Source organism: Acomys russatus, chromosome 2 (assembly GCF_903995435.1).
Source record: "Acomys russatus chromosome 2, mAcoRus1.1, whole genome shotgun sequence".
Taxonomy (NCBI): Eukaryota; Metazoa; Chordata; class Mammalia; order Rodentia; family Muridae; genus Acomys; species Acomys russatus.
Window position 1 is genome coordinate 97,017,673 of NC_067138.1, and position 15,054 is coordinate 97,032,726.

General features: G+C 41.8%; 1 protein-coding gene across 21 annotated transcripts in view; it reads right to left on the reverse strand.

Annotated features, from left to right (window-relative positions):
- Window positions 1–15,054, reverse strand: part of Elavl2 (ELAV like RNA binding protein 2) — a 155,240-nt gene that overhangs the window by 58,508 nt on the left and 81,678 nt on the right. For 13 of the 21 annotated variants that reach the window (XM_051164158.1, XM_051164139.1, XM_051164093.1 and 10 more), the window contains exons 2-3: window positions 8,913–9,003; window positions 5,925–6,168 (exon numbers count right to left, since the gene is read on the reverse strand). In XM_051164158.1, coding sequence (XP_051020115.1) covers window positions 5,925–6,168; window positions 8,913–8,984 — 316 coding nt within the window. In that variant the 5' untranslated portion in view covers window positions 8,985–9,003. Of the gene's footprint in view, window positions 1–5,924; window positions 6,169–8,887; window positions 9,004–15,054 lie in introns of all 21 variants that reach the window. The other 8 variants (XM_051164108.1, XM_051164123.1, XM_051164115.1 and 5 more) reach the window with 2 other exon arrangements.

The window sequence follows — 15,054 nt, forward strand, 5'->3', positions numbered from 1 at the left end:
TACCTAGGCCAGACAGGGCTGCAGAGATGGTTCAACAGGCAAGATTTGAATTTTAGTTAAAATTCCCCAGCACCCATGTTAAAAAGCCTGGCATGGTCAAACCACATAAAGGAACAGGCATGGCAGATCCTCAGAGTTCCCCGTTTGGCCCACCAAGGCTGGTGGACAAGCTTCTGGTTGTGGAGAAGATCCTGCTCTGCCCTTCATACTTATTCAGGAACACACACATACACCATGCTCCCCAACACATGCGCGCGCACACACACACACACTTTGAGTAACACAACAAAAATGAATCTAGAACAAATTCAAAAGCCTTCCCCAACCCTATGTTACAAGTTTTTGTAGTGTTAAATCTCCTAAATTGAGATAACGGATTAACTAAAACCTTTAGAAAGGAAAGAGGTACATGAAAAATAATAAGGTCTAATGATATACTGATAAAATCCACAAGAGATGCTTCAATTTTCACCATAGGTCCATAAATCTGATGCAAATTTCATTTCATATTAATTTAACTCTAAAACATGGAAAGAAATTACATAGGCTAGACAAGTGCCTACAAAGTGCTTATCCCCGCTTCAGACCTGGAAACACATGCAGCCTTCTGCTCTCCTTGTGATTAAACACCAGAGGCTCCAAGCCACTTGTCTGGCCACCTGACGTTGTCAACTACTTGTCCAGACTCTTGATCACTTGACACTCTATCGGCTCCAAATAATAACTGCATACAGAACTGATCTTCAAGTCAACATTCGTCAAAACAGCCTGTGTCTGCCATGACTAACTTCATTCAGCAGACAAATTCTATTAAATTCGAAGGTATCTATTAGACTAATAAAATTCCACTCATCTATTTCAATCTTGAGGAGTTAAGATTGCATTTATTTTAAAACGAGGGGATATTCCCATTATAAAATATTTGAAAATCACAGTGTTCTGATAGAATAAACAAAGATAAAAACCAGCTTTAAAGTTCTCAGGAAGCTAAGAATCTGTCTACACCCACTACCCCCACAAAGAAAACAACCTTCCATTACCAGTCAGTGTTTTTTTTTTAATTAATTTATTCATATTACATCTCGATTGTTAGCCCTTCCCCTGTTTCCTCCCATTCCTCCCTCCCTCCCACTTCCCCCCTTCTCCCCTCCCCTATGTCTTTGATTGAGGGAGACCTCCTCCCCCTATATATGCTCTTAGAATATCGAGTCTCTTCTTGGTAACTTGCTATCCTTCCTCTGCGTGCCACCAGGCTTCCCCATCCAGGGGACATGGTCAGAAAAGGGGCCCAGAGTTTATGTGAAAGTCAGATCTCACTCTTCACTCAATGGTGGAGAATATCCTGTTCGTCGGCTAGGCCTTGGTAGGGGTTCGAAGTTTACTGCCTATATTCTCCTTGGCTGGTGCCTTAGTTTGAGGAGGACTCCAGGACCCAGATCTGCCTGTCATAAAGTTCTTCTTGTAGGTTTCCAGGACCCTGTGGGTCCTACTATTTCCCCATTCTTCCATGCCACTCTTGCCTAAAGTCTCAATAGGATGTCCTCTCCTCTGACCCACTTTCTTGGTAAGTAAAGTTTTTCATGGTACGTATCCCATAGGGCTTCCTCAAGCCCAGCTATCCCACTCCTTGGAATATACCCAGAAAGTGCCCTACCACACAACAGGGACATATGCTCAACCATGTTCATAGCAGCCTTATTCATAATAGCCAGAACATGGAAACAGCCTAAGTATCCCTCAGTAGAAGAATGGACTAAGAAACTGTGGTACATTTACACTATGGAATACTACTCAGCTATTAAAAACAAGGAATTCCCGAATTTGTGGACGAATGGACTGATCTAGAAATTATCATGAGTGAGTGAGTTCACCCAGAAGCAAAAAGAGACAAACGGTATATACTCACTTATATCAAAACACTAGTCCAAGGGATACGTACCAGTCAGTGTTTTATACCTAATCATGTGTGACTAACACCTGCAAAGACTCTGGGTCTCTGGACTTTTTGTTTGTTTGCTTTGCATCAGGTCTTTTTTTCTTGTCCGTGCAAAAGCTTCCGACTGGATGCAAATGAAGTCAGCACAGAAGTCGCCTCTTACAAGGGTAAGAGTGAGGCAGTACACCAAGATAAAACAAGCAGCCCCCATCAGTTGAGGCCCCTAACTGCAACTCTAAGAGCCCTTCTTTTCTAAGAAAGGAAACATGATTACGAAAGAACTATCCTAGCGCTTTGAAAAGTTAGTTCATGAGGGGTACATGTGGGGGCAGGTGGTCAGTAAAGACAGAGCCCTCAAATCTCGAGTCTTAACATCTCAACTCATCAGAGATCAATGCTCATGAAGAGACCCTTGAAGCTGAAGCTAGCCATGAAGCAGGCACCTCAGTTGCAGCACCTCACTCAACTACTCTAAGTCCAACCAAGTAGAAGGCCTACAAACTCCTGTTTCTGTCTTCCTGAAGAACTACAGAACATTCCACAGGTAACTCACAGGCTTTTATAGTGTTCTGAACCTCCCTCAGGATTGCTCCTAGTCAGGAAGTCTGAATGAGGCCCTAAATTGCAGCTTTCTAGAATCTCCACAACTTAGGTATCCACAGTTCAAGAAGCTCCTGAGGCTTTAGAATCTGTGGTGGATGTCTTTGGCTTCAGATCCAAAGCATCCGCAGCCTAAGGTTGGCTGCTTTTTTCTTTTTAACTCCCTCGGGTAAATCTGTTGCCAGATGTGGGTTATCACTGATCCAAAACACTCAAGCACACAGCCACACATCCAACTGTGAGAGGCGCACGGGTGTTCTTATCCTTGTGGAAAGCCTTCAGTGTTGACCTCAAAAACCTTCCATTCCCTTTCCAAACACCATACCCTCACCACAAGATGTCCCACTGGTAGCCCAGTAAAAGTTGTATTCTAGCTGTTGTTTGTTTGGTCTGTGGTTAATTTCCAAAGTGAGCTCTTGCCATCGAGAGCTGGCAAAGAAAAAATGCCTAGGCAAGTAACGAGAAGAGTAGGATCTTAGCCACCCTCGACTGGCTCTTCAGCTTCTTACCCTACACTCCCTAGCACATGTTCATCGTATGAGCACACGCAACGCGTGTAAAGAATGATGTCTAATGGCAGATGCTTATTTTATTCCATAATAAAATATCTTGGGTCTTGTAATTTTATTTTATTATTATTTGTTGGGGGTGGGGGAGATTAAAGGAGTTTGAGACTGGAATACTCTGTGTGGACCTGGCTGTCTTGAAACTTTTTCTGTGTAGATCTGACTGGTGTCCAACTCAAGAGATTGGCCTGCCTCTGCCTCATGAGTGCTGGGGTTAAAGGAATGAGCCACCACGGCCAACTCTGATTTTATGTTTTTATTAGTTTGTGGCAGGTTTCTTCATATGCGTTTCATCATATTCACCCCACTAAGCACTCCCAGATCCATGCCTTGACTTCTCTTATCCACCCAACTCTGTATCCTTTTCAAAACCCTTTAAGACCAATATGTGCTGCCCAAAATATTCTTGAATGTGTGGTCTTCCACTGGAATACAGTCAACTTACCGGGAGCTACCCTCTTAGAGAAAACTGACCCTTACTGTCTCAGCAGCTAACTGCAAATAGCTCCAGTTAAAGGTGGGAGTGTGTGCCCAATTCCCTTTGCCATGTTGGCTTTGATCTAGCTTGGGCTTGCACTGGTTTTGTGAGTTCATATACTTACCTGGTATTTTAATAGAAATTATGCAGTCCTGGAAATCTCCACGACTGCAAAGATAGTAAAGCAAAGGCCCATCAAGAATCAGTCCCATGTCAGCATCTAACTGTGTCTCTAAGTTAAGCCGTATGTTTTCATTACCACTGCTCACCACACTGAAGCCGAAGAACCCATAGGTACGAAGACTGAGAACTCTAACTTACCCCCACAATAGCCTCATAACAGCCCTGTAAAGGGTTTTATAGAAAAATAAGATGATGCAAGTCTGCCCAGTCAGTGATAAGATATGGAAAGTCCCCTAAGATATTTTCTGCAGCAAATAAATGCCTAATATGAAAGATGGATGAGTTGTTTAATATTTTCGCTTACCACTCCCATTATCATTTTAAAAAAGTGATTTTTACACACTACTCAAGCATTTCCACCCTACAACAGTGGGGTTGCCACCAAGCAATGGAACAAAAAGTCACAGAAATTGATGTTATAGCCTATAGGCCATTTATCACACATGCAAAAAATAGTTTTACTTAAAAAAAAAAAATTAAAGGTAAAATCCAGTATAGGGGACAGAACTGTTTTCTACCTTTCCCAACTTTTCAAAAGCTCTATTACTTTCATTTACTGCCAGTCCTTGGAGTGCAAATGAATCCTAAAAATGACCAGGAATACAGCTCAGTATAAAACCCTGCCTACAGTTTGTGTGCAGACCTTGATTCAATCCCTGTTCCTAACACACACACACACACGCTCAACCCCCCCCCCCCCGGGTCTCCTTCGCACACACAGGGCTGGAGGAAAAGGTGACCCATCCTGGCAAGATACTGAACACAGAAGCAGCGTTAATTAGCTAAAGATGGGATTATTCAGTCTGTTTTATGTCCTAGAGACAAAAGCTTCTCTTTAACCTGACGTGAATAGAATGAGCCGTCTATGGTCTTCAATCTGTAGCTTCAGGGAACAGTGAGGTTCAAGCACAGACGCTGGCTTCAGGCACTTAGAGAGCTTGAAAAACTGAGACTCAGCCTCAATTACAGAGCTGCTCAAAGTATCTAGGCAGAAGTCCTAAATGACCCCAGTATGATCTCTGCCCTCAATATCAATTAAACTGAGGAACTAACGTGGCCATGGTTCCATGCTCAGGTGGGCAGGCAAGCTCCTGGCCCCACCCTTCATGCCACTGTTAAGCAACCAATACTCATTTCAAAACTTAGCTTGATACAATTGCTTATAAACTGTATAAAGCAGCTGTATGCTCCACCAAATTTCACAACATGAAAGGCCCACAGGGTCTAGCTATGCTTAGTGTCATATGGTTTTAGTGTTTTAAAACCATTCCAGCAGGAACCACTAACTCCTGTCATAGGACCATGCTCCTTAAGTAGGTCTGGGCTTAAGTAAAAACTTACTCAGATTTTTTTAAATGCATACTAAGATTTTTCAACTACCTAGTACTCAAATTTGGACAAATGGGGCATCATTTAGGTCCAATCTCCCATCCTTTCCTCTTCATCTTTACAATCAAAGGGATCCTCACATGCCCATCTCCTTTCCTTGTTGAGAAACAGAACATGAAGGACCACTATTCTCTATCAGTGCAGTTGCATATACCTGGGAAACGGTAGCCAACACTTCATCTTACATAGTATAAATAGAAGGACCAAAGTGACTAAATGGAAGACTATTGTAAGGGGTTTTCTCGCCTCTTTCTAAAACAAAATATTCTCCTTATAGCTCACTGTTGACATGTTCTGTTACGCAAGCTCAGGGGTACTGAAAAAACAAAGGCTGACCTGAAACTTGCTATCACACACACATTTTCCCAAGAACAGTGTCCTTCATCTCAGAATATAACCAGTGGTCAGTTAAAACACATGCTGCTATCTAAGCACGGTAGCTCACAATTGCAATCTCAGCACTCAGTTGGCTACTGCGGGTTGCCATGAATTCAAAGCCAGCCTGATGATACAGTGAGCTGCAGGCTGACCCATGCTACAGAGTGACACCTTGTCTGTAAACAACAGTAGGAAAAATAAATACATCAGAGCTTCCAAAAGCATTTTATGGTTTAAAAGAGTAACTTTAAACTCATTTCCTGTTGCTTACACAGGAACGGAGACTGTAGACATGTAAAGCATCAACACTGCATGGTTTATACACACACAGTTGTTTTCTCACATCCTGACCCCTACTCCTTTAAATGTCCACCGTCCACAGAAAGTTGCATACCTGTTATTTTGTCTCTTACAAGCTTACAGGACTCTATCTCACCAATGCTCCCAAAAAGGCTCTTAAGTTCTTCCTGTGTCATGTTCTGAGGAAGGTAGTTGACTATTAGGTTGGTCTTGCTGTCCTCTGTGTTCCCGGGGTCAACTGGTGAGGAGCAGCTGTTGTTTACAGTGGTTGGACCATTGGCTGTGTTATTGCAAGTTGGCCCATTAGACAGTTGTGTTTCCATGGCAGCAATTACCTGCTAAAAACAGAGAAAATAAGAAATGTCAGAATTCATATTTCACAACCTATTAGAGATTCCACCTATGAGTTAAACACTTGTCACTAAACACCAGTCGTTCTGCTGAGAGTACAATAAAGCTTCAACAAAAAGTGCAACGCCCACGCTAATTGTGCTTTATATTAAGCTATTCAACTTAAGGCTACAATTATACTTCCACATACATATTCCATACATGCACATAAGCACAATTTAAATCTGAAACATTTTCTAGAATCATATGCTGGGTCTAGACATACACCCTCACTCACCTGCAGTGTCCACAGAGGAAGCAATTTAATATTAAAGGGCACAGAACTGTGTCCTGACTAAAAATCATTCTAGAAAATAAAAAATGCTTAACATGCTGCCAAAACAAACAATGAAAAAAAAAAAAAAAAAAAAAAAGACATACTAAGTCTGAAAAGGATTCTTCAGTTCCTAAGAGTCAATTATCTAAGACTGACAGGCATCCATTAGCAAAATCAAGGAGCAAAGGTACTTTCAAAAATAAAAATTTGTCAACATGTACTGTTTTGGTTACATACTGAAATGTTTTTTGATTAACATTATTTTGTACCTCTATCATTGGTAAGAATTAAAAAATTACAGATGTTATATATTCAGGAATGAAAGGGTAGGTTAACTTGGGAGTAAAACTATGAATATTCCATCTGCGTTTGTATACTCTATTCAACCATTCTTGTCAATTTGGCAGCTGGTGACCACCAACAAGTAACTGATCTAAAGCATCACAGCAGAATCCACAAACAATTCAGGATAATATTTTGCTATGGCTCTAATTTTAAGAACACAAGACCAAAAACTAATATCCAGTACACCAAGGCAACAGTATAAACACACCAGCTTCTCCAAACAAGCCAGCCCAAGACTGTTGAAAATGCTAGTGATAAGGTGCCATAAACCAAACAACAGAAGAATAAAGAGAGTTGGGAAAAATTGTCTCAAACTTTTCCAACTACTCTAAAAATCACTTATTATACAATTTTGGATATAGTTCCCTAAAAAGCAATCTGATGGGCTTTGAACAAAAGAGTCACAAACTACAGCCCCCAAAACTTTCCAAAAGTGTTTTCCAGTAACTGTCCCACTTTGGACATCAAGACTATGGGGGAATCCAAAATCAAAGCATCAACAGAAAGACTGCACTCTGTCTCATCCAATACACCTCACAGCTCCCCAAAGAACTGGTCAACCCTCACAGCTCCAAGTGATGGCATGCTAGCTTCAGGAGGCCTTAATGTGGGAAAGGCAAAGAACTTGATTAAAGAAAAAAGCAAAGTGGAGGGGAAAGAGGGATGGTTATAAGGGAATGGGGAAAAAGACTTTTCAAAAGCAAATTGCCTAAGAAAAAAATAAAAGGTACAACTATGGATACAAAATCTCTATTGCTAAGAGATGTTTACATAAGAAAGCAGCACCAGACAGACCGGTCACCTGACCAGATTCAGACTGGTGAGGGACAGAGCCAGCAGTGCGATAAGGATAAAAATGGACTCAGGCCAGAGGAGTTAGAAAACCTATAACCTTTCAATAGTTTTAATTTTTTCCCAAAGAAACAAACTCCCCTCCAACCTCAAGATTTAAACTACTATTCTTGGGCAGGTATTCTCAGTGAATACTTAAGAAAGGAAAGGATAATAAAGAAATCTTTGGACATCTGTATGAAATAAAAATAATCAAAATATTTCAAGAGATTATAACTGACAAATTACTTGAAAAATGAGAAGGGGGACTTCAGATTTTCTAATAAAAGTGTGACTGTTCCAGTTTGTGGGTTAGTTGTAAATTACTCTTTTCACAGCAAAATTCCCGTAAGGCTACCTCTGCTCAGTAACTATAAAAACAATGAACTACAAGAGGGAGGGCCAAGGCCCATTAAAATAAACCACCATTCAAAAGTAAGGGTACGCACACAAAGTACAAGAAGCCCAAATGTGAGGTTTGGGCTAGAGCTCATCGGGATGATGTGTGAAGTATCAATGTTCACTGACTGAAATTAGCAGGGTGCAGTAAGGACAACAAACACTCTCACTTAATTGCACATTTATTTCCATGTTCAGGTGGCAAGAATGAGCTCCTAAGCCAACATTCAAGTGAACAGCTGTAGTAGGCTGTGTGCACTGAAAATCACAGCATCTCTCAGCTATAGGACCATCTGCTCTGAATAAAACGATACTAATGTGCTATATTTTCCAAATAATGCATATTCCATTGATAGGCTCAACACAACTGTTCACAGAATACACAGTCTTCCAACAGTTACTGGGCAAATATTTTTCAGCCAGATTTACAATTTCAAAATTTTTTTAGCATCAGGAATTGTAAACAACTTCAAAATGTAGTAACCAAAAAAATACATAGTAAACAGAATGTAAAGAATTACGGTAACTTAGTATTCAGACCATACCAAAACTTTTGTTTTTGTTTTTGTTTTTGTTTTTAAAAAAAGCTTGTCACTCTTTTGAGTCTGCACTAAAATCCTAATTTTGATCATTTCAGTTACATATAACAGCACGGTTCTGATCTACATACACCACCACAGTTAAAATTGCAATGTGCTTTCAATCCTTAATGATGGCCATACCATAGTAGGCAAGAATGAGTAGCCAAATTAAAGGTTCAAGTGTTTGGTATGGCCTCGGCACTTCTGCAACATGCTAAAAAAAAAGTAGCCTACAGAATTTAAGAAAAATCCCACAGACCCCGGTCCAAGGCTCTGCTGCCCACGAACCGCTTCTAAGCAGAGAGGCCACATCACACAGTCTGACTGCCATGTTAGTTTGGAGTTGCCGTCTGCAATATGGACACAAAAAGTACCGTACGTTAGAGTAGAGCAAGGTAATGAATGCAACACGTCAGCTTGCACAGATTACAGTGAATGTCTTCATAGTCGCAGCACGTCCATGCAGTGGGGCTTAATTGAATTTTGAGGCAATTCCAATCTAATCTTTCCAATTTTATTTTAACATGTAGTTTTCTTGCATAAATGTAAGTATTTATAATTAAGAGCCTGACTTTAAAACAGTATTACCTAGTTATCTTGGCATCCATCTTTAAAAACTACCCTAAATTCCGCTTCAAAAATTAAAGAAAAAAAATAAAATGAAAATACTACATGCAGTCCTCTCTTATGAATGTGGGAGAAGGGAGGAAATGTGAGATTTTAGTGAGAAAAGCAGTCAAGCGCTTCATAAAGTGATTGTTTTGCATAAAAGCACCCTCTCTCCTAAATATCAAAGGGGCATTAAGCGAAGCTGTATTTGCCCACACTGTTACATTATATACTGCAAATGATCCTTTAATTCTGGGACTTCATATTAAAAGAGAATCAAAAACCCCTGAAGTTGTTCTGCCACTACAGTCAAATCAGTGTCTGCCAGCTTCCCCAAGAACTGTTCATGTATAGGGAAGAAGCAGGAAACCAGCATGGTTCAAGTGAAATAACTAGACCAATAAATAGCTTTTTTTTTTTTTTTTTTTTTTTTTTTTTGAGTAATGACTGTATGGGATGTCAGCTTTGTCCGTGAATGAAATCAAGTGAACGTTTTTATAACATATAAATTGTGGGCCCAGCATGCTTTGGAATGAGTGTGTCGCGGGGCCTCCAATAGCATCGGCAAGTCCTTTATCCCTGCCTTCACCTTGCCTGGAAACTGAACAAAACTGATAGCGGCCCAAAAGCCAAAGTTTACTTTTTAGCTATATATGACCAGCATAACAATAGGAAAGCTCGGGTCAGAGACAACAAACAAAGCAAGGCTGAAAAAAGAAAATCTCCTTTTGTTTTAGTAATCTACCACTTCAATGTCGGTGTTAAGAGCCTAACTGTGTACATCAATCACACGGGCTGTGACCACGGAGCAGACTCCCGCACCTGTGGAAAGGTTTAAAGACCCCTTGGTGGACGATGCATGCAAATGCCTCACTGCTCTTCCTTTCCCGCACTGTAGCCAGGGAATTCATTCTGACCCTGCTGTCTTTATCTTACAGTTAAACTTAACCTAAGACAGAGTAAAGTGCTCTATGTCCAGGAAACAGTTTGCCAAGAGCCCAACTCTGGGCAGGACAACCACACCCAACAGGTTAAACCAAGCCAACTGTTATGTCCGGGATCCATTCAGGAGTTAATATCCAAATATTACCTAAAGTCACGGGTAAAGCCTGATTTAATGGCCTCATTCCCTATATTCCATAGGAGAGAGGCACTAACGAGCTGATCCACTGACACCCCTCCTTTGCAAGGCCCCAGGGCCATGAGCAGTCGCTACTGAACCCCGACTGAGCTGGGAAGGCTGCTGATGGTAACCAACTCCACCGCAGTTACATTCCCAGCACCCAGACAGTCTCTCCTCTCGCACACCTCTATAGGAAGTTATAAATAAGTTGCTCACATGGCCCTTACCTTTATGCTGGCCAACAATTCCGTTACTAAAAATGCAAAGCTGCCTCCCCTTCACTTAAGGACAGGTGATTCTGCTCCACTCAAGTCTACCAGACAACCCGGCTGTGCACTATTTATAGAATCCACTGGCTCTGGGGCACTTTGGAAAGGAGTGGGGGGGAAAGGCTGTATTCCACTGAAACAGAGCCATTAATTCTGAGGCTTAGAAAAATAATGTTTCATATATGTTCACCTCTTAATTTAGACATCAACTGTGCCAATCCAGACTGCTTTTGTCCTGTTATTCTCAGCACACTAACTTACAAAAAGGCGCTTTCATAGATCAATCCAAAATATTCTATACGCGCATTGAGTTACAAGCGATAATGGTGAGGAACACTTTGACAGGAGCAGGGGTCACACAGGAGGGAAGAAGGGAGCTTTATCTTTTCATGGTTGTATAATTTAGCTACAACACGCACTAAAGCTTTCCACCTTTATTTTTTTTCTCTCCCCTCCTCCTTTTTTTGTTTCTTTCAATTATATGTACTTCATGCTAAGATTACTGTGTACTTCTGCACCAACAGGTTCTTACAGTAGTGGAGATCTGAGATCAAAACTATCCCTTTATTTCTGCTATCTGGCAACAGGAAGAAGATGAAAAGTCAAACTGGCCCAACCGTTTCACAACCACATAGAAAACCATGAAGCGTCTCCATTTTGTCAGCTCCCCGGGTAAAAACAAAACAACAGCAAAAACATTCTGTAAACTAAGGTAATCAGCTTCTTTGCTATTTTAAAACCTCTTCCAGACAGCCACCATGTAAGACAGACTCTAGTTAAAAACAAAAAACAAAAAACTTTAAAAATCCTGAGAATCTCATTTAAGTTCACCTGGTGTTATGACTGAGCTGGGAAAAAAGGATTCTGATGTCTAAATACCACCTGATATGGAGACCAGACCTGTGCACGTCAGGCATAGCATCATGCTGAAATGACCATTCCAGAGCTCCTAGTGCGCTGGTTCAGTCTGCCCTAACATCCCACTCCACTGCTATGTTTACCATCCTCATACCAGTTGCAAGGCTAGGAACTTTGGCACAGTGGTACAGCACTGGTCTATCATGAGCTAAGCCTGGAGATATAGTAACTACCACTGCATTAAGGGGGTTGGGAGCTAAGTAAACCTGACCTGGGCTCATACTTCCCCCAAAGCAGCACTAAGTTACTTACAGCCTCTCCAAAGGTCCTTCCTCATCCTAAGTCACATTAACTTTCCCAGGGAGCTTTACCTAAACCACCAACAGCTGCCTCCTGCCTGTCAGATCAAACACTAGATATTAGATACAGACGGTGAGCACCCTGCATCCTTTACTACTGTCAGCCTTGAGCATCCGAGCCTCTTTGTCCCCCCAAACAAGCCCAATGCCCTACTCTTTTCCTTTGCTCATGAGTCTTCTCTAAAATCCCAGCGATCAGTACAAGGAAAGAACAAGAGCACTTTCTTCAAAAATTAGGGACTGAAAGGGTACACACCATCCTTAACATGGGCAAATTCAATAGCTTGCTTTTCTGCCCCAACTCAAGTATTTCACAATAAACATAACAATGAAAGCATACTTTCCATTTTGGATACATTTCACCAGCCACCCTCACCCACTGAAATCCAAATTCCCGTTACAGGGCTCAGCAAAGGAAACCATTTATCTTTGAAGTGATCAGTTGTGTGATTTTTGTCTCAAGAACCTGTCATTTCAACTTGCCACCTATAAAAGCTCAAAAGTCAAAACAAAGCCTGAAACATGGCACAGGTAAGTTCCATGCCTCTGTGCAGTACAGTTATAGAGACAGACCATATGGGATTTAGGGACTACTTAGCAAAATGGTCAAAAGCCAAGAGTAAATGCAAAGAGAAAATAGATTTTGATACAGAGGAAACGCAGTAACCCATTATTCTTAAGTTACAGGTCTTAAATGGTTTTAATTTGATACTGGCTAGGAATGCTAGGTAAATAAAAATGATTGTCTCTTAAAAAAAATCATGGCTAGAGGCAAAGACCAGCATCTCTCTCAGACTAAAGTATCCAGCTTAGATACAATGACCTTGGACTCCGCACTCACTTGGGGCTAGGAGATTTCAATACCTCCAGATGTGCACCACCAGGGCAGAATCCATGTGGTATCCTCTTCCCTTGGTACATTAAGATTTCCTCTAAGCACCAAGTTCAAGTTACGAGGTGGAAAGAAGGCACGTATCTCTAAACTTTAAAGGATAAAGCTGGGGGCAAGGGTACAATCCTGACCAAACACCTCCCCCTTCAGCGAAGTCAGCATCAGAAACTGGAACACATAAAGTAGGATGATGACAGCCGAGTAACGAGCCTGAGGATGGAGGGGTCACCATTCCTGCAGTGAACGCACTATCATTCCTGTTGTAATCATTACAGTGACGTGTTCGTGATCCATTGCTGGATTTGTTGACGTCAACAAGAGAATATTCAGTCAAGCTTTTAAGTCACAGAAAGAACCCATGAGGTAAAAGGATAAACAGTTGGTATGTTCTCGTTAAACCTCTTTCTCTCACAGGTCCTAAACAGTAATTGGTCTTTAAGCTTTATGGAATCCCCTGGATCATGAAAACTCCAGACAACTCTCTACTCAACCTCCCACCACTTTATCTCATAAGCTCCATGAATTCCTCAATGTCAGACTCAGATATTTGGCCTCAAGGGTAACAGAAGACCAACCAGCTACAGGAATACCACAAGAAACTTTCTTTAGCAGCTAGGACTATCTGTTGGCCCTTTACAGCTTCAATACACAAGTTAAATCTCTCTAGATGCCAGTCTGTAGGTTTGGAGTTCCGGAGCGGGCAGGATTAAAGGCTTTAAGGTTTGTGGATTAAGATGAGTGCAGGGCCCCAAATCCATCCCTTTGTTCTAAGCTTATTACAGTCAATCATGTTAGTCAGTGGGAAAATAAAGAGCCAATTAGAAAGACTTGCTCACCCTTTCCATCCTGCTCATCCAACAGACAGCCGCAAGTATCTCCTAGGATCTAGGGAAAGCTTTAGGCACTGGAGGAAGTGACTGCAAGAAGAAGAAAGTACCAGGGCGTGTGCGTGTGTGTACACACACACACACACACACACACACACACACACACACACACCAGGAGATATGAAGAGCTGGGCCAGAAGGGGACATACAGGAGAGTGGTATATTAGAGAAAGCATCCTTTGAAATTAAGGAAACGTAGAGCAGAGGGCGTGGTGTTGAGAACGTGGGCAATGGTGGTAGTCTCAAGTAATGAACAGCAAATCTCACTGCAAAGAAAAAATGTGTTAAGCCAAGATTTCAAAAAGAAGTGACCTGGCTGCTGTGTGTGGAGAATAATGCCCTCCAAGATGCCCACACCCCACTGCTCTCAGTCTGTGCGTCTGTCCTGTTACACAGCAAGGGGAGTTAAGATTGCAAACCAATTTATCTCTAAACATTAGATTGTCCTGTATCACCCAGGTGGGTGCAGAGGGTTAACAATGACTCTTGCAATGAAGGGAGTGGGAAAGTCCCCCTGTCCAGAACTCACAGCATCTTCACAGTCAGCCTCTAGCATGCAGAGCAGATGAGGGCACACTCCGCCTCCAAGCCTCCGGAGGGGAACTTCATCTTGGCTGGCTCGGGCCTACTTTGAATGGACATGTGACCTACAGCGCTGTCAGGTCGTGGCATGCACTTGTTATGTTACGGCAGTGTGGCATGTAGAGAACAACTGTAGCCCCCGCTGGACTGTCGTCAAGAGAAATATTCCAGGCAGGACAAGGTTGGGCTGCTGTGTAAAGTGATGAAGAGGGCACAGAAGTCCTCCATCTCAAGAAAAGAAACCACGGGAAAGCTTCAAAATGAAGAGCAGTCTGTGGCTCCTGTGGGACAACAGGAGCGCTCAGCAATTCCGGGAGAAGGTAGGCCAGGGGACAGGCAGACACAGCAGCCCAGGCACACAAGGACGACAATGGCTCTGACCAAGGTGCTGTCAGGGGCACACCATCACATTCTGGATATGCTCAGGAGAAGCACACATAGCTCAAGGGCTACACTTTAATTATACCAGCAACTGCCAAAATCCATCGAAAAAAAATTTTTTTCAAAACTGGTTTACATCCTAACTGCTTACATTCAAACAAATCACTAAAGCACTTATTATGTGCCAGGGACTAAGAATACAAGAAGAATAAACAAAAGAAAGGTTTCTATACAGAGGAACCTTAAAGAGAGGGGTAAAGAGTCTCAGGAAACCGAGCATTAAAAACTGGGTATTAAATGAAGCTGTTCTCTCCAAGTATTCTTTATAGTGCGTTCTTCAAACAATAATTCAGCATCCAATTCACTTAACAGGACATGCAAAACTCAACAATCACTTAATTTTGAAGCCTTACAGCATGGTTGCACATGCCTGCAAACCCA